At 34.5% G+C, this 24,238-nt stretch overlaps 2 protein-coding genes across 2 annotated transcripts; both read left to right on the top strand.

Annotated features, from left to right (window-relative positions):
- Positions 1-3,994: 3,994 nt before the first annotated feature.
- On the top strand, positions 3,995-5,842 carry LOC127845957 (aquaporin-4-like). Its single transcript, XM_052377135.1, has 3 exons — positions 3,995-4,549; positions 5,409-5,493; positions 5,733-5,842. Exons 1-3 carry the CDS (start codon positions 3,995-3,997, stop codon positions 5,840-5,842), a joined length of 750 nt encoding a protein of 249 aa, XP_052233095.1.
- Positions 5,843-14,633: 8,791 nt separating this feature from the next.
- LOC127845956 (aquaporin-4-like) lies at positions 14,634-16,730 on the top strand. The gene is made up of 3 exons (XM_052377134.1): positions 14,634-15,188; positions 16,052-16,132; positions 16,376-16,730. The coding sequence occupies exons 1-3, from the start codon at positions 14,634-14,636 to the stop codon at positions 16,595-16,597; spliced, it is 858 nt and encodes a 285-aa protein (XP_052233094.1). The 3' UTR covers positions 16,598-16,730.
- Positions 16,731-24,238: the final 7,508 nt, after the last annotated feature.

Genomic DNA, 24,238 nt, shown 5'->3' with positions numbered 1-24,238 from the left:
TGAAATAAAATTACAATCATATCGCGTTTCACCATTTTCACGTGCAAAAAGATGAAACCAGTGATACCCAACGCGCAAAAGCGCCTGGCTGTCACGGATGAACTATTTTATCGTAATCTTTCACATAATATAGTCAAATGATCACATGTGACATTTTGAATAAAAATCTTAACTCATTAGTGACATATTCAAGTTTGACAAGTGTTGCGTTAGGAAAGTCTTCAAGTGTATGGTCTTCGGTGCAGTTCTTAAAGGCTTCCCATATTTCAGCTGCGTATCGGTATAAAATCCATGCTTTCCATATGTGACATTTTAAATAAAAGTCTTAACTCATTACTGAGATATTCAAGTTTGACAAGTGTTGCGTTAGGAAAGTCTTCAAGTGTATGGTCGTCGGTGCAGTTCTTAAAGGCTTCCCATAGATATTTCAGCTACGTATCGGTATAAGATCCATGCCTTCCATAACTGTAATTGTGGCCATCGGTTCAGTTCTTATAGATCCCACATAGATATTCCACTAAGGTAAATCCAATTGTATCAACTGGTTTGTTGTCAGTATCTTGCTCAATTGATAATCGTTCTTTCAAAAGAAGACAATCAGTCTAGAATCTCGCCAAGGTTTCCTTGGCAACCAAGTATTTATACGCGAACAGAACGACGACTTAAGGAACTATTTAATTGCTTGAAAAGTCCTGCACAAAGGAAACGGTATCATTAGTATTATTTCTTCCGCTCAGTCAAGCGTAAGCTTTTTTAATATCCGAACATTTCGAGGCGAGATATACATGTAATCATGTATTGTCCGTTTTCGGGCAGATTTTACCGTTTCGTCTAGCAAGAACATACCTTGTTACAACTTGTTGATAAATTGTTATTGGTTATAATGATTCGATATCTATCCGTATCACACAATCTCACGATGAATTCAATTGATTTCGTGGATAAATAAAGTGTACCGTCTCGTCAAGAAAAACATCATATGCATGTTTGTTTAATTCGTTTTTTTACGGAAGTATAAAATTAAGGAACCATAAGATGGTTTGTTAACAAGGTTTGTTAATGCTTTTATCGGTGTTAATTGGAAAGTGTTTTTTCTTTATTCTTGCGAAATAGGCAAAGGAAATACCATATAAACCTTGGTGTGCAGCACATTTCTGCCCAAGCTTTGTTCGCTTAAACATTCGAAGAGGAATTCAATCAAAGATCTAATACAACTTGTATGAGAGAATTATTGACAATGCCTGTTTATGTCAAGCAATTGGAAACCAGATCAAATACAATTTGTATTCGCAGTCTAACAATAAGCGCAGTGTTTGATATACAAAGCGTGACTTTCAGTTTTGTGTTGGACCATTGACAATATTGGCAGTATTGTGGAACAAGAAGGCTAAATGCATGTGGGGAATTATCGTCTGAGATCAGCCTTTGAATTGTGCAGGCTACTCAGGATGGACAATTATCGCCTGTATGGTATTTTTCTTTTAAAGAAAGTCTCCTCTAAGCGAACATCCGATTAGGGCGGAAAATGTCGTCCCAGATGAGCTTGTGCGGACTGCAAAGGCTAATTTGAGACGACACTGAACGCACATGCATTTAGCCCAGTTTTCCCAGTACGAGGCTCAAATATTTCAATTAAGCTGTACAAAGCATACGCTCGGCTGTGTAATATCTGCTAATACTGATTTCTACAACTAAAACATATATCTTATTGAAACTTCGCATGCTATTTCGGAAGATCATTGTATAGGTCACTTACTTTGACGTAAAATTATCCCATTTAATGTAGCATAATTATGCCATTTGTTATAAATTCTAATGTAAGGTTTATTCGTTACAAAGGACCAAATCATACATCGTACAGACTCGTTTTTATTCGATTTCTTAATTATCATGCGATATATGAAATAACGTGCTTAATTGTTAAAAGAAAATATGCACTAGAATGGTTCTAATTAAAAAAACGTTTCCGAAGCAGTATGTATACCCAAACACAGTTGATAATGGTGAGGTACTTGTGATGTAAAGTATAAAAACATATACTGTAGTTAAAAAGAGAATGACTTACCTTTAAATAATACACCTGTTTTATTTTAGTAATAACAGTATTAAGTGAGACATGTGAGGTAGCATTGCGAATATGAGACCAATAAAACTATAGTACACCAGGATAGGAGTCGTTCTTATTTTCCGCTCGTTTTTTAATTAAAGAGAGTATGCACGATTTTGTCAAATATGTATGAATTGATATAAATGTGTAAACAACTTATAATACATATAATACAATATAAATTAAAATAAAATTTTAGAAGGACATGTGTCGAAAAATGCGAAATAAGCCAGATATTTAATTATGAAATAAAAAAATGTCTGTGAAGTCCAGTTCGCCAGCATGTATATCATATTTGAATTTCCTGCAAAGATATCTATTCATACGACACACGAACACTAACTCCGATCCTAATAAAAAGACGAATGCTTCGGTTATTGTAGGAAAATATGTACGAAATATCTTCGTCACAATCGGCTCGGGCGCTAATTTGTCTTTGCTGCATTTTATGAAATTCGTCTTCAATGTATAATTTTTCTTGCCTATTGTGTGTTATTGTAACATATTACTATCAATATATTACAATTAAACACATATACAAATCGTATAATCTCACTTTAACACAAAGGAACGATTGCTTGAACAGAACATCACAAACCTTCAGAGCAACAGTAAACATAACCACATGATTAAAGCTTAGGCCATTGTTCAACATCGATAACTTTGTTATATCAGAAGGCAATAAACTACAAAACAATTTAATGTATTAAATTCAGCGTAGCCCTTTTAGATCTACCTTATTATCTAATTGATTCGAATACGATTGTTGACATGTTGTCACTGTAAAGTACGGATATTTTGGAAAGATAGTGTAAGCAAACGATACAATAATGCATTTCTTATCGACTTAATGTTTAAACAAATTGGTAAGTAGAAACAGAACTGTACTGTACTTTGCTAGGTGATCAGCAAGGCCAAGCAATCGATTGGTGTCAACAAGTTCGAGTTTTTAATTGCTTTCTGTCACATTTCTTTTATTGTATTATGTATACACTCAGCTGAAATGGAACCCCATAATTGTATTTGTCCCCACTGGTGTGTTACGAACAAAATGCACCCGATTGGTGCGATGGGTGATCTATTTAGCGTATTTATTACTGGTTAAGACGCACCGCATTGCCAAGGCAAAGTGGAAAGCGGCAATTGGAAAGCTATCATTTATTTTTTTTTCAGTAAATGTCTTATCGGGTTCAGTGATGTAGGAATTGTGTCGTGTTTTTACGTTGTTGTTGGGGTCATCATTTGACACTTTTACTGGATGCTTGCAATGCGATTTACAAATCAGATTCAATTTTTGTGTTTCATTGAAAAAAATGTATATGATATCATGGATTTCTACGAATCTTTGAATAAACTATTAGCATTTTAAGCCTATATGCGTTGTTTTACTCAACCGGAACTGCTTTAAACTGTACGCTACCTCATACAACCGTGCTCAAAAATATTTCATATACACACATATTAGTTGAAAAGTGGTCTTCAAAGTGTTCACTTTGTATATATCGTAGTTCATTATAGACTGTTTTAGTGTGTAAGATACTTAAGTATTCAAATCATATTAAAACTATCACTATTTTTATGTGATTATGTTCATAATATGCAAACATGACACATTTACTGTAAAGACTAACGAATTACATATATATATGTGTATTTGTTTAATTTACTTGCATTTCAACACTACACAAGACCCGTTTACATAAACATCTATGTATAACAGATTTTAGTGCATTTTGCTAGTTTGTAAGTTATGCATCGATTATGACTGAAGCGTACGTAACATACAATCAATCTTATCCTACCCTTCCCTCTGTTTTGCATTGTTGTTTTTTTGTTTCAACAAAATGGCCGGATATACAACCCATAAACCGTAACGAGTGGGAAACAATGTCAATAAAAACTAGACTCAAAGCTCTTAGAGAGGAACTGGTGACGTTTTCGTTTTGGAAATCGGTTCGCTGCGAGTTCCTGGTAACATTGATGTATGTTTTCATAGGATGTGGCTCGCTGACACATATTCGCCAACCATCGAATGATACGTTTCTGAATGTGGCCTTGACCTTTGGTCTTGCCGAGGCCACGTTGATGCAATGCATGGGCCATATCAGTGGCGCCCATATGAATCCTGCGATCACAATTGCTATGCTCGCTACGGGAAATATCGGAGTTGCAAGGGCGGTGTGCTATATCCTTGCTCAAGGCCTTGGGGCAATAGCTGGCGCGGGAATATTGTACGGCACCACCCCGAATAAGTACCATGGTGGGTTAGGTGTTACGTTTATTAAAGAAGACGTGAAGCCGGCGCAGGCTTTTCCTGTGGAGTTCATGGTGACGTTTGTTCTAGTATTCACATATTTCGCTAATTTGGAACCTAAACGTGTTGACATGGGCTCTAGGTCACTGTCGGTCGGCTTGTCGGTGGTTTTAGGACATTTATTTGCGGTGTGTATATCACATCAATTTCTTTTTGTTATTTGTTCCATTATTATTGTAATTATTTCAAGCGTTCTGCTAGTGTTGTCTGCATCATAACAACGTGTATAACAAAGTTACAACACAATTATTGTGTTCATCGCCGTGTTAAGTATACCTTATAGGAGGTGTTGACATCGAATACAAATGTTCTATTTTATTTAACTGATCTGTTACATAATTGTCAGATGCGATGATGCAAATGTTATAACCATAATTTGTCGCTTGCTTCTAAAGCTCCTTTACAACAGGCGGCGTCCCTTCCGGAAATGTGCATATATTTTCGTACTGCTTGATTTTATTGCCACTCACAAACCCTAGCCCTTTTTTATTCCCTTGTGCAAACAAATAGTGTTGATGCTCCGTAATCTATAATTGAACGTCTCGGGGTAGTATTGACAAAACGTTGCGTTTACGAAATTAACTATAGCTCTTCTGTCATATTTTCTCATTTGAAATGGTTGGAAGGTTCGGGTTGTCTTAGCTATCATTATATCAATATTTCATCTTGCTATTTCTCCCGCAGAGAAACGGCTTTCACAAGAGAGCTTCCATGGCATTGTGATGAATTTCATTACATTGATATACCATTGGACGTTTTTGTTAAAAAATAAAAGGGTAACTCTGGTATTCGCTTTATTCAACGCTTGTACATTTATATTCATTTAAACGAACCTATTAACTAATGTAAACACGTATGCATCTTCTCGAATGAATAATATCTTCAAAATAGCATTTACTTTACAGTTTATTTCAGTCAAACCAGCCATTAAAATGTTCATACTTTAACAATTGGTTTAGGTTTGATATTAGATGCTTGCATTTTCAGTTCGACTATACGGGGTGTGGAATGAATCCAGCACCGTCGTTCGGTCCCGCAGTAATAACGAAACAATGGACGGATCATTGGGTAAGCATGAATCAGTATAGCTCCGGTTAATTATCATTATGCAAATGTCGACAACGACGGTAACGACATAATGATAATAATGATTACTATGTTTATGTTATCAGTTTAATGATCCCATAAATGAGAAACCCAAAATCCACATTTGCACAATATAAACATACATTTATAATCAGCCTCACTTAACTCTACTAAAATCGAAGATGCTTCGGTTATATAAGCAAACAAGATTTTTTCTCTGAAAAGTGTTTTGGGTGGGACCCTTGATCGAAGGTATATTTGGTGGCTTCACCTACGAGTACACTCAATGTTTTTCGGAGGACATTCAGCGGTTTCGAAGCTCATGTCGACGTTAGAAGTCCCAGACCTATGGCGAGCCCGGTCAGGACCAGCGTTGCGACAGCCCGCTCACGACGGAATTTTCGTTCACCCCTCGAACCGCATCGAATGAAGATCTCAGACTGTGATTAAGTAATATTATTCTCTATTTTTGTATCAAATCCGGTATAAAATTTCTTCACAAGTAAATTTCATTTAAAAAAAGTATAAGCAGTAAAACTACTGCTCAATACGATTATGAGGTATATACAAATTGTGTAATTTAAAAAAAAAAAAAACAAGCTCTATAATTATGTTGACATTATCTCTGTCTTTTATTATATTTTGTTAAATTGGTATAATACATGGATGTAATGTATTCCCGTGTGTACTATTCATGTTTCTAGCTACGTACGGTTTATTGTAAAATAAAACTTGTTTTAACCATGAGTGTATTTTTACAGTTTTTTTATTGAATAATTCCATGCATTTCAAATTTGGAAGAACTTATCACATTCAGTTTTTGAATAGTTTTTACAAAGCTTAATGAAAAACATTGAACATTTAACAACACACATCGCAAGGTTCATTATCACAACAAAACTCGTCGAGGAAACACCAACATATAGCGTCAGAAGAGCACAGTGACCACATTGCATTTCTTCACAACCACATGTTTATTTTTATTGAAAATAATCTTCGTATCAATATGCGATCAGTTTGCTTTTACCGGGGACTTCGAAAACGTACGATTTCCTTGAAGTTCCGGCAGTAATGCGAGGTTTTACTGCATCATTGAACACAAGTACAGTCTTTGAATTCGTGTTGCTCGAAGTAATACAAAGTATTGATACCATGTCATGAACAATAGTGTCAAGTCATTTTTTAAATTAAGTAGAATATATCCGCTAATCTGCAAATACAGCTTTTACTCGATACGGTCGAACTGGTCACACTTGCAACAATATGAATTACTCGGTAGACGATATGCATTTTCCGTCCATTAACTGAAAGACCCGTGTTGAATTATCATTCCGAATAGAAAATTAATAGAAATATTTGGGTATAATCGATTTCCTGAGTTAGTTTCGCCATTTCTGTTATATTAAGTTTCAGGCATTAACCAATATTTCCACGGCGTCAAACATTGACACGGCATCAAACATTGACTGTTTCTTGATCATTCAATCAACAGGTAAACCGATTGATGAATCTCATTTCAAAATGATAACCAACGCAAAGCTTGTTGTGGAGATAAACATCATAACTATTGTTGGTCAAATATCTACCAGTTAAGGCGGATTCAATGTAATATTTTCACTATAAAATAAAGTTACATCAACGTGATTTTTCTCTCAAAACGTCAGTTAGGACAATTGACAATTATACAATATACAACACGTCCTGACAATCGCCAAAGAAAGAACGCACACACACTCAACAACAGAGAACATTTTGAGCCGTGCTTTGTGAAAAAGGTGTTTACTACATATTTTACATATAAAGTTTTGTCCCAGTTTAGCCTGTGCGGTCCGCTAATCGGGGACAACACTTTTCGCTTTTATGATTTTTTTAATTTCAAGACAGAAAAACAGACAGACAGACATTTTATTCAAGACTTGTACATAGTACATCGTCTAAACACAAACCTTTACAAAGAATATGTCAAATGCTAAGCCATGCTCAAGGCCGCATTTCAGAGCAAAAATAAAATAATAGCATCACAAAATTAGCAGGTAGGAAAAAGGTGTTTAGTAAACGTAAAGTGACGATGCAATGTCTGTAGTGAAGATGAGCTAGTAATGAATATAATTTGAATTTGCAAAATATATTTATACAGACGCGGTAAAACAATTTTAAACAAGACAATTGCCAAGAAATATATGTCCCCTACCGGCTCCACTATTGTTAGAATATTTTTTTGTGGTTGCCATAGCAACCATAATTTTTGACGTAGGAACAAAATTAAATGACGTGCATAATGCCCATATTGCCCTCTATCCATGTGTCAAGTTTCATGAAAAAATATGAAGACCTTTAAAAGTAATCGCAAGATCCAGAAAAGTGTGAGAGTGCGACAGACAGATAGACAAACAGACAGACTCAGAGACGCACAGAGCGCTGACCATAAGTCCCCTCCGGTGAAACCGGTAGGGGACAAAAAATACAACTTCTATTTGCTCTTGGCGTATTTTAACACAGTTAGCAATTTTAAGGTAAAAACAATTACATTCGTATTGGATAAATCACGAGCATTTAAAATTTCAGATCGCATAGTGAGTGATTCTTTTATAAAAGAAAGTCCCTTATTGGCAAAAATCCAGTTAAGGCGGAAAGTGTCGTTTCTTGATTTGCCTATGCACATTCATTTAGCCCCATATGAATGTAGTCGGAACCAAACATTGTTTCTGCTATTATTGATATACACATAATACAACTTGTTTCATTAACAAATACATGAGGTTTGAGGGAGACGACCAATTGTCTGATTCCATAACATCTCAATAAAACCAGCTACGTTCGCAGTAAATATGTGCCAGCTTCAATTATAAAAATACACACAATTAAATTCAGCGAATTTTGTGAAAAAATACATTTGTTTAAAAGTGACAGTATACTTTAATATATTTTAATGTTAAGGGACGTGTTTAGAGATTGTTGAAATTTGACAACTTTCCAAACCAAAAATTTATATATATATATATATTTATATATATCTATTGTATAAACAATATATTGTGCTCTCAGACTTCCCATTTTACTTCAAGTATATAATATTTTTAAAAGTAACATATTGATGATGTGTGCTTAAAAAAAATATTTTCTGTTATTCTTAACTACTGTATAATATTATTCTGTCCAAAAGTATTGAATACAGTGGTTTCTAGTATTGAATCTTCCATTAGTTTATAGAACGTTGCATTGTTCTGTTTGGAATATATTTTGTGTAAATTTAATGTAATCATATCATTTTTATATTTGGCACCCTACGTTTTGTGTATACATATGCATATATTGAATGCAAAATATTGTGGTTGTTTAATTGTTTGTGAAATTGGTGTTAATTGTTCTGTTCCTATACAATTGTTTCAGTTACGCAAATCACTATCATACTTTTGGGATTAATCACAGTTTCTGTGGCAAATACTGTGCCAGGCCTCATCAACTTAAACGAATAATTCAATTATTACATATATATTTTCTTATATGATTGATATGGTTTCTGTAACTCGCGGCCTTAAGTTATATTGCGGTTAAAAATATTCCTTTTAATAATCGGATTAAACAAACAACTCAATGGGTATTACTTTTGATTATTTCTGTTAATGTATCAGGTACTTGAAACACTTAAGGCATTTGGATCAGTTATATTTAATTTAGCAGTTAACATTTTGTTCGATCTTGTCAATGTTAATTAGGGATGACAATTCCCGCTTGTGTATGGAATATTTCGTTTAAAGGAAGTGTCTTCTAAATGAAAATCAAGTCATGTGTTGTCATTATAAGCCAAACTGCACTGACTAATCTGGGACGCTTTGCGATCATGTAATAAGCCCTGTTTTCTCTGAACGCGACTCATATATGCATCGCTGAGACGTAAAGAATTATATATTTTTAACGTCTTTTTTCTTGTCAAGATAATAAGTTTTAGCAAATGATTGGGGATGTTTTCGCACTGAAAATCACATTTCGGAAAACTGCCTCCGTCCATTTTATGTCCATTTCACAGCTCGTTAGTCTATTAACATAGAAATGAACTCCATTATAAGTTCGCTGCCGTCAGGATGTATGTTTTACTGCTGATTTTACAATTGGAAGGGCTGATAAAAAAGGAAACTATATTTCAAGGCAGGAGTAAAACAAAAGTACTATAATTATACTTAGTTGGAATCTTAGCACTGCACCGCAGAGGCTGAAATGATACTGAAAACAGTTGGTGCTCACTGAATATCGATATTTGCCTAATACCAGAAACATCTCTGATGCTTGATATATTCTTAATAGTTGTAAAAGCATGTTCGATTCAGCTGCACAAAAACATCAGAATTTATCACCGACGTTAAGGCATATTATTGGGGTTTTCAGATATTTTCTTCTGTACCGATGTTATTAATATATTGAAAATACCAATACCGTTTGCAAAATTATGTGTCTAGTATTTGTTTAAACATCTGCCTCCAAGAGATTTCAACGATGTCAGTGAGAATGTTTGTTTGCACATAATTTGTTGTGATTTAAGTCTCGTTATTTTTGCCTCCTCTTTATGCCCGCGGCTCTTTTATGACTTGTCCTAAACTATCAAAATTGGTTTGGGAAACAAAATTTCGCCCTCATTCGTTGGTTATTGCAAGGTAGAGGGGACAATTTTAGGCAAGCTTTTAGTTATTAAGTTATTTTTTAGTTTTGTTTTATCTAAACTATTCTATGCTATCATTATGTGCATACCATCAATATATGAAGTGCGCTTTATCGTTGCAATACTAGCTTTCATATGTCTGGTAAGAAAGCAGATGTTCACTAGTATAACTGAAAATGTTTCAGCTTGATTGTACTATGAAATATATTATATATTTATGTCCATAATATAATAAAACTTTAAAGCTGAGTTCGTCATTTTGGCGTTATCATAGACATTGGTCTTCAGTGAACTATACATGCCCGATATTAATGTCAAGTTTAATCACAATTAATTCATCTACTCATGGTCGAGGTCTAGGAGAATTCAATATACCTCAAATTAATGTAAATATGGTCATCGGTGTAGTTCTTAAAGGCTTCCCATACATATTTCAGCTATTTATCGGTATAAGTTCCATGCCGTCCATAAATGTAATTGTTGCAATCGGTTCAGGTCTTATAGATCCCACATAGATATTCCACTTAGGTAAATCCAATTGTATCAACTGGTGTGTTGTCAGTATCTTGCTCAAATGATAATCATTCTTTCAAAAGGAAGACAATCAGTCTAGAATCTCGCCAAGGTTTCCTTGGCAACCAAGTATTTCTGAGCGAACAAAATGACGACTAAAGAAACTATTTAATTGCTTGAAAAGTCCTTCACATAAGAAACGGTATCAATAGTATAATTTCTTCCGCTTAGCTCATTTACACGTGTGCATTTTTATTCCCCGACATTAAGATGCGAGATACATGCAATCATTTTCATGTTTGTCCTTCGGCAGATTATACAGTTTCGTCAAGCATTCTTCATTACTTCTTACAACTTGATGATCCATTTTTATTGCTTATGATAATTCGATATCCATTTCAATCGCACAACCTCACGTTGAATCAATCGATTTCTTGGATATATGAAGTGTACCGTCTCGTCGAGAAAAACATCCTTTGCACGTGTGTTTATGATGCACACCTTTATTCGTTTTTTACGAAAGTATAACATTAAGTAACCATTTTGATGGTTTGTTAATGGTATGGTTTGTTAATGTTTTTATCGATGTTAATTAAAAAGTTGTGTTATTTGTTGTTTTTGATTATTAATTTTTGGGAAATAGACAAAGGAAATACCATATATAACTTGATGTGCAGCAAATTTCTCATTTTCGCCCATAGTGTCTTCGTTTAAACATACGGAAAAGAATTCAATCAAAGATCTAATACAACTTGTCTGAGGAAATTATTGACAATGCCTGTTTATGTCAAGCAATTGGAAACCAGATCAAATACAATTTGTATTCGCAGTCTAACAAAATGCGCAGTATTTGAGTTACAAAGCGTCACCTTCAGTTTTATGCTGGACCTTTGACAATATACTAGTATGCAGTGTCCTAGAAAAACATGCTAAATGCATGCGAGAAAAAGGTCGTCTGAGATCAGCCTTTGCAAACGGCGCAGGATGGACAATTATCGCTGGTATGGCAGAAAGTCTCTACACATATACTAAGCGAACATTCAGTTTGGGCGGAATATGTCGTCCCAGCTGAGATTGTGCGGACTGCCAAGGCTAATGTGAGATTACACTTTACGCACAATTATCGCTTGTATGGTATTTATCTTTTAAAGAAAGTCTCCTCTAAGCGAACATCCAATTTGGGCGGAAAAATTCATCCCAGATGAGCTTGTGCGGACTGCAAAGGCTAATTTGAGACGACACTTCACGCACATGCATTTAGCTCAGTTTTCCCAGTACAAGGCTAAAATATTCAAATCAAGCTGTACAAAGCATACGCTCAGCTGTGTAATATCTGCTAATGCTGATCTCTAATTACTACAGATATCTAATTGAAACTTCGCATGCTATTTTGGAAGATCATTGTGTAGGTCACTGACTTTGACGTACAATTATCATATTCCATGAAGCAGAATTATGCCCAGTTGTCATAAATGATAAGGTAAAGTTATTTATAACCAAAGGAACAATTCATAAATCGTACAGTCCCGTCTGATATGGGTTCTAAATAACCATGCGATATATAAAAACGTGCTATATTGTAAAAATGAAATCTGCACTAGAATGGTTCTAATTAAAAAGAACGTTTCCGAAGCAGTATGCATACACAGATGATAATCGTCAAGTACTTATTATTTGAAGAAAAAATATACTGTAGTTAAAAAGTGAATGATTAAAAAAAATACACCTGCTTTATTTTATTAATAGCAGTATTACTTGAAACATATGGGGTAAACTTGCAAATATAAGATTAATTAAACTACAGATTGGAATTATTCTTATTTTCCGCTCGTATTTTAATTTAGAGAAATGAGCGATTGCTTGAACAGAACATCACAAACCTTCAGAGCAACAGTTAACACACACAAATGATTAAAGCTTAGGCCATTTCTCAACATCGATAAATTTGTTACACAAGATGGCATTAAACTACAATACAATTTAATGTATAAAATTCATCGAAACCTTTTTAGATCTACCTTATAATCTTCGCGATTTGAATAAGATTGTTGACATGTTGGCACTGTAAATTAAGGATATTTTGGAAAGATAGTGTAAGCAAACGATACAATAATGCATTTCGTATCGACGTAATGTTTAAACTAATTAGCAAGTAGAGACAAATTCGTACTGTACTTTGCTAGATGAACAGCAAGGCCAAGCAATCGATTGGTGTCATCAATTTGGATTTTTAATTTCTTTCTGTAACATTTCTTGTATTGTATTATGTTTACACTTAGCTGGTAATGGAACCCCATAATTGTATTAGTCCCCACTGGTGTGTTACAAACGAAATGCACCCGATTGGTACGATGGGTGATCTATTTAGCGTCTTTATTACTGGTTAAGACGCACGGCATTGCCAACACAAAGTGGAAAGCGGCAATCGGAAAACTATCATTTAATATTTGTCAGTAAATGTGTTATCGGGGTTCTGTGATGTAGGAATTGTATCGTGTTTTTACGTTGTTGTTGGGGTCATCACTTTAACTGGATGCTTGTGTGAGGGCATAGCAGGTATGAAAACAACTTATGTCGTAAATTGTGCATTAGTTTTGCTTTATTTATTTGCTACGAAAGATTAATTTATATAGAAATTAGCACTGCTGTATGAAGAATAATTACAAATAACAATGCCGGCTAAATTGTAAATCCAAAATAAGAATGTTATAATTAAAGTGTGTGTATGTTATCAGCAAACACATGTATCAACTGAATATTGATCACTTGAGTACTAATACTCGACTATAGTTAACCAAAATCCATGTTACTATTAATCTAACTTTCAATGTCGACCTATGCTATAAATACAAAGAGAAAAAACTACAGCTCGGTCGATAAGGTAAAGCGCAACATTAATCAATTGATGGTAGATTGTAAATTGCAGTGGTGAATTACTATTAAACGGATGCGTCGTCAATAATTTAGCGCTACTAGTAGAGCTTTACAAAAACAACCGCGCGTCAGAATTATGATTGCGCGATTTACAAAATCAGATTCAATATTTTTGTTTGTTTGTTTTGATTTTTTTTTATACGATATCATGGATTGCTACGAATTTTTGAATAAACTATTAGTATTTTCTAGCCTTTATGTGTTGGTTTACTCAACTGGAACTTCTAATTGTATTTGAGATTGTATTTTTTATATTTAAAATGTTTTCTTATATATAAAAACTTTCCTTCTTTTGTTTCAAATGCCTTATTGTATGTTTACTCAAAAATGACAACCACCATTGAATCGTAAAGTTACAATCCTGCAAAAACTATGTACGAAGAAGCACTATACAAGACTTAGTCTTTCGCTGTTTTCCATTTTCGGAACATGTAAATAAGTTGTAACTATTTATGCATACTTTGTATATAATATGAACTTTCTTGAAATAAAATATGTGTAAATTAAACTAACCGGAACTGCATTAAACTGTACCCAACCTCGTACAGCCGTGCTAGAGAATATTTTAAATACATACATATTAGTTTAAAACTCTTCTTCAAATTGACAAATTGTTCACTTTCATTGTATATATCAAAGTTCATTATGGTTTGTTTTAGTGTGTAAGATACTTTGGTATTCAAATCATATAAAAATATCCCTTTTTTATGTGATTATGTCCATGATATGCAAACTGAACATATTTTCTGTAAAAACAATATTGAATTACATGTATATATTTATTTGTTTAACTTACTTGCATTTCATCACTACACAAGACCCGTTTACATAAACATCTATGTATTACAGGTTTACGTGCATTTTGCTAGTTTGTAAGTTATGCATCGATTATGATGTAAGCATACGTAACATACAATCACTCTTATGCTACCGTTGCCTCTGTTTTTAATCGTTTTTTTTGTTGTTTCAGCACGACAACACAATGGCAGGATATACCACTCGTAAACCGTAACGAGCGGGAAACAATGTCAATAAAAACTAGACTCAAAGCTCTAAAAGAGGAACTGGTGACGTTTTCGCTTTGGAAATCGGTTCGCTGCGAGTTCCTGGTAACATTGATCTATGTTTTCATAGGATGTGGCTCGCTGACACACATTCGCCAACCATCGAATGAAACGATTCTGAAGGTGGCCTTGACCTTTGGTCTTGCCGAGGCCACGTTGATGCAATGTGTGGGTCATATCAGTGGCGCCCATATGAATCCTGCGATCACAATGGCTATGCTCGCGACGGGCAAAATCGGAGTTGCAAGGGCGGTGTGCTATATCCTTGCTCAAAGCCTAGGGGCACTAGCCGGTGCGGGAATATTGTACGGCGCCACCCCTAATAAGTACCATGGTGGGTTAGGTGTAACGTTTATTAAAGATGACGTGAAGCCGGCACAGGCTTTTGCTGTGGAGTTCATGGTGACGTTTGTTCTAGTATTCACATACTTTGCCAATTTGGAACCTAAACGTGTTGACATGGGCTCTAGGTCACTGTCGGTCGGCTTGTCGGTGGTTTTGGGACATTTATTTGCGGTATGTATAACGCATCAATTCTGTTTGTTATTTGTTTAATTATTCTTATAATTATTTTAAGCGTTTTTCTAGTGTTGTCTGCATAATAACAACGTTTATAACAAAATTACAACACAATTATTGTCTTCAATGCCGTGCTAAGTTTACCTTATAGGTGGTGTTTATATCGAATACATATGTTCTATTTTATTTAACTTATCTGTTACAATATTGGTAGATGCGATGATGCAAATGTTATAACCATAATTTGTCGCTTACTACTAAGCTCGTTTACAGCAGGCGCAAATTCCAGACATGTGCATATTTTTTCGTACTGCTTGATTTTATTGCCACTCACAAACCCTAGCCCTCCTACATTCCCTTGTGCAAACAAATAGTGTTGATGCTCCGTAATCTGTAATTGAACGTCTCGGGCTAGTATTGACAAAACATCGTGTTTACGAAATTAACTATAGCTATTCTGTCATATTTTCTCATTTGAAATGGTTGGAAGGTTCGGGTTGTCTTAGCTATCATTATATCAATATTTCATCTTGCTATTTCTCCCGCAGAGCAAAGGCTTTCACAAAAGAGTTTCTATGGCATTGTGATTAATTTTAATATATTGCTACAACATTAAATGTTTTTGTTGAAAAGTAAAATGGTAACTCTGGTCTTCGCTTTATTTAACGCTTGGGAAATAACATTCATTTAGAAAAACCGTTTAACTCATGCAAAAACGTATGCATTTCTTGAATGAATAATATCTTCAAAATAGCATTAACGTAACATCTCCTTTCAGTTTATTTCAGTCAAACTAGCCATGAAAATGTTCATACTTTTTCAATTGATTTAACTTTTATCATTAATGCTCGCATTTTCAGTTCGACTATACGGGATGTGGAATGAATCCAGCACGCTCATTCGGTCCCGCAGTAATAACGAAACAATGGAAAGATCATTGGGTAAGTGTGAATAAGTATAGCTCCGGTTAATTATAATAATGATAATGTCGACAACGACGGTAACGACGTAATGGTGATAATGATTACCATGTTCATGCTTATCATTTAAATGATCCCATAAACGAGAAACCAAAACTCCACATTTGCACAATATAAACATACATTTATAATCAGCCTCACTTAACTCTACTAAAATCGAAGATGCTTCGGTTATATAAGCAAAACCTTTGTATTCTCCGCAAGGTGTTTTGGGTGGGACCCTTGATCGGAGGTATATTTGGTGGCTTCACCTACGAGTACACTCAATGTTCTTCGGAGGACATTCAGCGGTTTCGAAGCTCCTTTCGACGCAAGAAGTCCCAGTCCTATGGCGAGCCCGGTCAGGACCAGCGTTGCGACAGCCCGCTTACCACAGAATTTTCTTTCACACCTCGAACCGCATCGAATGAAGATCTCAGACTGTGATTTAGTAATATTATTCCCTACTTTCGTATCAAATCCGGTGTAAAATGTCTTCGCAAGTAAATTTAATTTGAAAGAGTATAAACAGTTAAACTATTCCTCAATACGATTATGAGGTATATACAAATTGTATAAAAACACATTTTAAAAACAAGCTCTATAATTATGTTATTATTATTATATCTGTCTTTTTATTATATTTTGTTGAATTGGTATGATACATGGGTGTCATGTATTCCGCGTGTGTACTATTTATGTTTCTCGCTACGCACGGTCTATTGTAAAATAAAACTTGTTTGAAACATGACTGTTTTAACAGGTTTCTATTTGAAAAATTTCATGCATTATGAAGTACTTATCGCATTCAGTTTTGAACGGTTTTTACAAAGACTAATGAAAAATATCGAACATTTAACAACACGTATTGCTAGGTTCATAAAAACAACGCAACGTTTGGAGAAAATAACAGCACAGACACCAACATATAGTGCCAAAGAGCACAGTGACCACATAAGACATTTCTTCACAACCACATGTTTTTTTTATTGACAAAAATCTTCGTATCAATCTGAGATCAGTTGGTCTTCAGCAGGGACTTCGAGAACGTACTATTTCCTTGACGTTCCGGCAGTAATGCGAGGTTTTACTGCATTATTAAACGCAATTACAGTCTTTGGAATCTTGTTGCTAGCAGTTTCGTAATTAGCTATGACGTTCAGGGAACATACGTGGCCCTGTTTCACATAACTGGAAAATGATATGAGACGTGCAATTATTGGATTGCCGCATCAGCGAAATCAATATAAAATAAGCGACCATTTAGTTGTTACAATAGTTTTTCATATTAATGTTTTTTTAATGAAATCTTAAGCAACATTTGTACGTGCTAACAGGTAAGAAAGAACACGCTGATCGGTCGATCGACTGATTCATTAGTAATTGCTATGTTTACTAGGCTTTCACATTTTTATTAGTTTATTGAATCATTGCATTTTTTGCCGTTACTTGCGCAGGAGTGTACATTGAAATCTAAATACTGAACGAATTAAGTAGCATTCTCTTACACATGAAACTAACTCTTCCAAATAAACGATAATGTGTTTTGCAGTTGCCAGCTGAAGAGTGCCAATTCTTGAAGCAATGCTAAATAGGGCATTATTTACAATTACATGATTTATGACCAAAGGACCTTTGTTCATCAGGCACGGAAGTTACGTTTCGACACATGTATAGTCATGTACATGCTTTTGTGATAAAAAAGCTTCGCCAGTCATAACTATTGCATGCAAGACTTGGTGTTGGTCTTTACTTACAGCGACATTTTAGCAAGAAAATACAGCTTTACTAATATTTATTTCATTTATCATTGAATAATGTGCTTATGAGAGTATATGTGTCATGAGTTGTGTTCTACAAACACCAATATATTTATAAATTTATATTCGTTTGGTAGAGATATATTAATACAATGATGAACAAATCTCAAATTCATGTGAATATTTTGATGAAAATAAAAAATTCTTGAATACAAACGCATCAAAAGCACCTCAACCTTGTTACACTGAATTATTTATTAGTTTAAACATATTTATTTCAAAGAATGTACATTGTTTTACAAAGAATATGACACAACATTTATTATAAGAACATGCTTGAATAGGATTAGAACGAAAGACGATGTCTTATTTTGTTCTTCTCCCTATACAAATACAGTTTAATGTTGCTAGACGGACATACATGGATTTTAAATAATAAACAATGTTAAGGGTATGGAAAAAATTACGAGTATAGTTTCTTTTGTGAGAAACAGGCAATAAGTCGACATTTGGGATGTGTATGAGAGAAAGAGAGAGAGAGAGAGAGAGAGAGAGAGAGAGAGAGAGAGAGAGAGAGAGAGAGAGAGAGGGGGGGGGGGGGGGGGGGAGAGAGAGTTCTGTAGCATATTACGAATCAAATCGCTTACTTTTAATAATAAATGTATGCAATGCATCGGCTATTTTAGTATTCGTTAAGTAGTCACAAGTGTTGTCTCCATATAGAATAGTTTCAATGCAAGGAACGGAATATGCGGATATTGAGTTCAGAAATTCGCCACGAATATGTACATACCGAGTGCATTCAAGAAAGTAATGCGACGTTGTTTCATGAAGTCCGCATAGACATAACGGGGATGCAACAATATTGCGTCGGAAAAGGTGTACGTTTAAGGCGCTACAATTTGTTCGTAAGCGCGTGTGTAGAATTTGAGAGAGTCTTTCACCGTATGTAAATAATGGATTCGGAGTCTGTCGATCTATGTTAATTTGACTTTTGAAGGAATTTATCGATTCGGCGTTTTTTATTTCATCCGGAAGATTATTCCATTCACAAACAGTGGATGGTAAAAACGAATTTGAGTATAGTGACGTTCGCGCTTGAATAGTTTGGAGATGTGACGAATTTCTTAATGAGTAATTGCTAAACGATCCAACTGTAGCGGGTAAAAGGGATTGCAAATAGTTTGGTACATTACTAGAGTTCATTTTATACATTAATATTAATTTGTGTTTGCGTCTTCGTTGGCTGATAGTTTCCCAGCCTAGCTCATTATAAAGTTCTTCTATTGAGACTAAGCGTGTGCATCCAGATGTTATATGCGCGGCTACGGTTTGGATTTTTTCTAGGTCATCTTTTTCATATTGCGTACAATTATCATATACAGCGTCTGAGTACTCGAGGATTGGTCTTATAAAAGAAAAATATATTTTCTCGAGAGGTTTTTTATCAAGCATTGATTTTAACCGACGCATTATATGAACGCGTGTCCATGCCTTTTCCTTTATGTATGAAATATGAGCATGCCAAGTGCAGTCATTAGAGATAAAAACACCTAAGTGTTTATGGACATCAACGATGGGTATATTCACGTTATGCATGGTCAATGGTGGATGTGATGGTTTATTCAGTTTTCGAGATATAAGCCTTGATTCGGATTTTGAGGGGTTAAAACATACCAACCATTTGTCAGCCCAACTGGATATTTTATCAATGTCTGATTGCAAAACGACTGCAGATTCGTTTGGCGAATTTACGACCATAAACAGACTAGTGTCGTCAGCAAACAGATGTATATGTGCTTGTATATCAGCAATAATATCATTTATATACACAAGAAACATAAGTGGACCTAGAATAGAACCTTGAGGGACACCGGCGAGAATTTCAATAGGGATTGAGTGCGCTCCCGGTAGGATTACTTTTTGTTGCGATCAGAAAGATAATTAGTCAATAAAGATAATATATTTCCACGAATGCCTGCTTGTTGTAGTTTGTATAATACACCTTTATGCCATACTTTATCAAAAGCTTTACCAATATCAAAAAAGATTACTCTGACCTCAAGGCCATTGTCTAGTGCTCTGCAAAAAGTATTATAAATATATGTAAGCTGATTTACAGTCGAATCACCAGGCAAGAAACCAGATTGAGTGGGCGCAAAGAATGAATTATCTCGAAGAAAATTAAAAATGTGTTTTCAACTTTATGCAATATCCTCTCAAAGACCTTCTCAATAGTATTTAGCAATGATATTGGTCGATAATTGGACGCTTTCGCTGGATCACCCTTTTTAAAAATCGGACACACATTAGCAATTTTCCAACAAGAAGGCATTTTGTGAGTATTAAGACAAGAGTTAAAAAGATCACACAATGGGTAGCTTAATTGATGCATTGCTTCTTTGAGGATACGATTATCAATTCTATCAGGACCAGATGCTTTGCCTAACTTAAGACATTTGATTGAGTCAGTTACTTCTTCCTGTGTTATATGAATATTCTGAGGAGTGTTAGCGTTTGAATTGTTGATTATTGGTAGTTCGTGATTGCTTTCGTCAATTGAACATTGGTTTGCAAAATACCCGTTTAGCATATCGGCTTTACAGGAGTCATTTGCTACAAAGATACCTAATTGTTCGTCGAAAAGAGGTGGAATTGAATTGTTTCTGTTAGTAGGAATAAATGTTCGAAGTGTTTTCCACCAGTCTTTTGCGCAAAGGTCAGATGACTTCAGTTTACGTGCAATATTGTTAAAGTATTCATTTTTTGAGTTACGTAGAAGTAAAACGACTTCATTCCTGACACGACGCAAATTTAACCAATGCATATCGCTATTTAGTTGCTTGGCCTTCCTGTATAGACGCTTTCGTTGTCGAATTTTTTTCTTTATAATATTATTTAGCCAGGGGAGATCACGAGAACGTATACATACATTTTTGTTAGGAATACACGAGCCAGCAATTTGTAAAATTGTCTTCGTAATATTTTCTGCATAAATATCAACATTTTCGCATTTAAGAAGACCCCAATTAGTATTTGTCATTAGTTGTCGAAGTTTGGAATAATCACCAATGTCGTATCGCCAGATATGTCGATAGAACGTTTTACGTAAAGGTTTAATGAATTTTAATATAACAAAAACAGGGCAGTGGTACCGAATAGTTTGGTCTAAAATGGGTTCACCTGTTCCAGAAAGTAATACGGTATTCAGATTACTTACAAAGATAAGATCAATTATGGAAGATGAGTGTTCAGTATAGTGTGTTGGCTCATTTATTAGTTGCGTTAAGTCATATTGTAGACATAATTCGTTAATTGTTCGTGCTGATAATTCGGCGATAGTATTTATATTAAAATCACCTGTAATAATGATATCATTTATTTGTGTGTCTCTGGCTAGTCCTATAGAATTTTCAATAGAATACATATACGATCTATCCGCACTAGGCGGTCTATAAAACAAGCCAAACAGAACGGATTTATGTTTTGAGGGGAAAACTTCAATCCATAAAGACTCAACGTTATTTAATTCGAGATCGTGTCTTCGTTTGAAAGCAATATTTTCATTAACGTATATAGCAACGCCGCCATAAGAGTCTAGACGATCCTTGCGAATTGGCTGGTGGAAGCCTTCGAAAAGAATATCAGTAGATGAAATAGAACTATTTAACCATGTTTCAGTAAAACCAATAATATCAAAATCACGTAGCCCTGTATACAAAACATCTATTTTTTGCATCAGACTTTGAATATTATTATGAATAAAACTTAAGTGGTGTGTTGCAGAGGCATCGGAAGTGGATAAGGAATTATTTGCATTTGTGTTATAAGATGTCTCAGGCAAGGTAGGCCCTGGAATTGGATGTATATCACCCGAGCGTAATAAAACTAAAGACATCCAGCAGCATGTTAAACCAAACAGGAAACATTGTAAGACAGTTTTGAGAAAGATAAATTATTTATTATACAAATGATACAACGATTCTTTAATTCTTTTTTAATTATACACACGCAGTGATATGCATGCTAGAAGAAAAGTCCTCATTTTATATTCCGATTTCGTTGAAAATTCTTATTTCTTGTCTAAAGATAAGACAAGCTCTATACAAATTATGCTGTATTGCTTTCTTTATGTCGTACGACTCGGTCGCTTATAAACACATGCATATCAGTTTTGCTTCAGTCCGGTATTGTCTTCAGATACATTTTGAATGTTTATTGATAATTTGTAATTACTTTCTCAATTGTGTTATTTTGGTCAGGCATAATGGGGAAGTGTTAAGAGAGAATACTATACATGTTATACGAGGTAGAGTGCTGATTTATTAACATGTATCAACTTATCAATTTATTTAATTGATTATATTTCAAATTTTGTTCTAAATATTTTTTTTTATTTCCCCATTTCCAATTTATTAAACATTTACACAAATTGTAAACTATGTAAAGCATAACGCTTTTCAAGTATGAAATAACTTCAGTTTGGGAATATAATAATTTAAATACATTGAGCTCATGCAGTAAAAAAATGCACGCGATATAACAATGTGAACAGATAGAATGCTTCTGATTACATTACTGTATTGCGGCATGAACTGCATTAATGTGTGTTATAGGAAAATATCAGTTATTTACAACTCGTACTTCACTGTTTCAAACACACTATGACAATTGAAAATTAACAATATTTTGTACTAGTTTATTTAGAAGTGACGTAATTGTTCCCCGCGCAATTCACAAGTTTAAATGTCAATTAGCGATGAGAAAAGTAAATGTAACTGTTAATTTGTTTATCACTGGAGAATTTTAATCGATAATAAACTGAATCCAACAAACAGCATGTTCCTAAATCATACTTCTCATTTAGAAGTGCAATTGAAGTTAAAGTTGATAACTCGCTACATTGTGACTGATAACATAGCATGTCTTGATCAGTTCGCATGGTCAGATATGGCGAACTCGGTAATCGAAACACATTTTAAACTAATATCTTATTATCATACATCTTTACAGATAAATACAAATTATTTTTTGCCATCGTTTCAGAATGTATGTGCGTATATTATGATATGCTCATAAAATGGACCTAAAACACATCATCCCGAAATAGTTAAAAAAAAATTTGAAAGAGACTTTATTTACCTCGTCCATAAGTATGTGCAGGTCGAGGCCATCATGCTCCATACCGTACAACAGATTATGTGTTAGTAGCACAAATATCCCGATATAGTTATTGCGAAATTATATTTGACTCAATTACAATCGCCCGTTTACACTCGTCGTCGTCGGTTACTTCTACTTGAAAATCGGAAAGCATATGATCAACAGATTGGGCATCCTTCTGTCATTTCTGATGCTGGCTTGTTCTTACTACCATTGTTTTTTCCATGTGAGTCTTGGAAAAAAGTGTTATTAAATTTATCGAATTATTAAAATTGAACACTTCTCATATCGATACAATGTTTTAATACAAATGTCATAACCAATGGCGTCAAGTCAGTTTGGAAATCAAGAAGAATATATCCGCTTATATTTGCATACAGCCTTTAATCATTAACGTAAAACGTGTCGTACTATGAACAATATGAGTTACTCGGTAGACGATATGCATTAACCGTCGATTAATGAACCGTGTTGACTTATCATTCCGATTAGAAAATTAAATAGAAACAGATGTAATCGATTTCATGAGTTTGTTTCGCCATTTCTGTTATCATAAGTTGAAGGCATAAACTAAATTTCCTCCGGCGTCAAACATTGATTTTTCTTGACTATTAAATCAACAGGCAAACAATTGATGAATCTCATTTCAAAATGATCGTCAACGGAAAACTATATTGTAGAGATAAACATCATAACTATTTTTTGGTCAGATATCTTACCAGTTTATGATGGTTTAATTAAGACTTTACTATAAAAAAAACTTACATCAACGTGATTTTCCTTCAAAACGTTAGTTAAGACAAATGGCAAATTCACAATATACAACTTGCCACGACAATCGACAAAGAAAAACGCACACTCACAACAGAGAAAATATATGGAAGTAATCGGAACCGAACCTAGTTACTGCTATTATTGATATACACATAATTAACTTGTTTCATGAACAAATACATCGGGTACGAGGGAGACAACCCGTCGTTTGTTTTCATAACATCGCAAGGAACCAGCTACGTTCGCATTAAATTTGTGCTAGTTTTAGTTATCCCAAATACACATAACTGAATTTGGCGAGCTTTGTAACAATTCAACTGTTTAAGAGTGAGATTAGATTTTATATCATTGTATGTTTGCATGTTAAAGGAACGTGTTCAGAGATTGTTTA

This window comes from Dreissena polymorpha, chromosome 9, assembly GCF_020536995.1.
Source record: "Dreissena polymorpha isolate Duluth1 chromosome 9, UMN_Dpol_1.0, whole genome shotgun sequence".
NCBI classification, from domain to species: Eukaryota; Metazoa; Mollusca; class Bivalvia; order Myida; family Dreissenidae; genus Dreissena; species Dreissena polymorpha.
The sequence above is the reverse complement of the archived record's forward strand: the minus strand, read 5'-3'. Positions and strand labels throughout refer to the sequence as shown.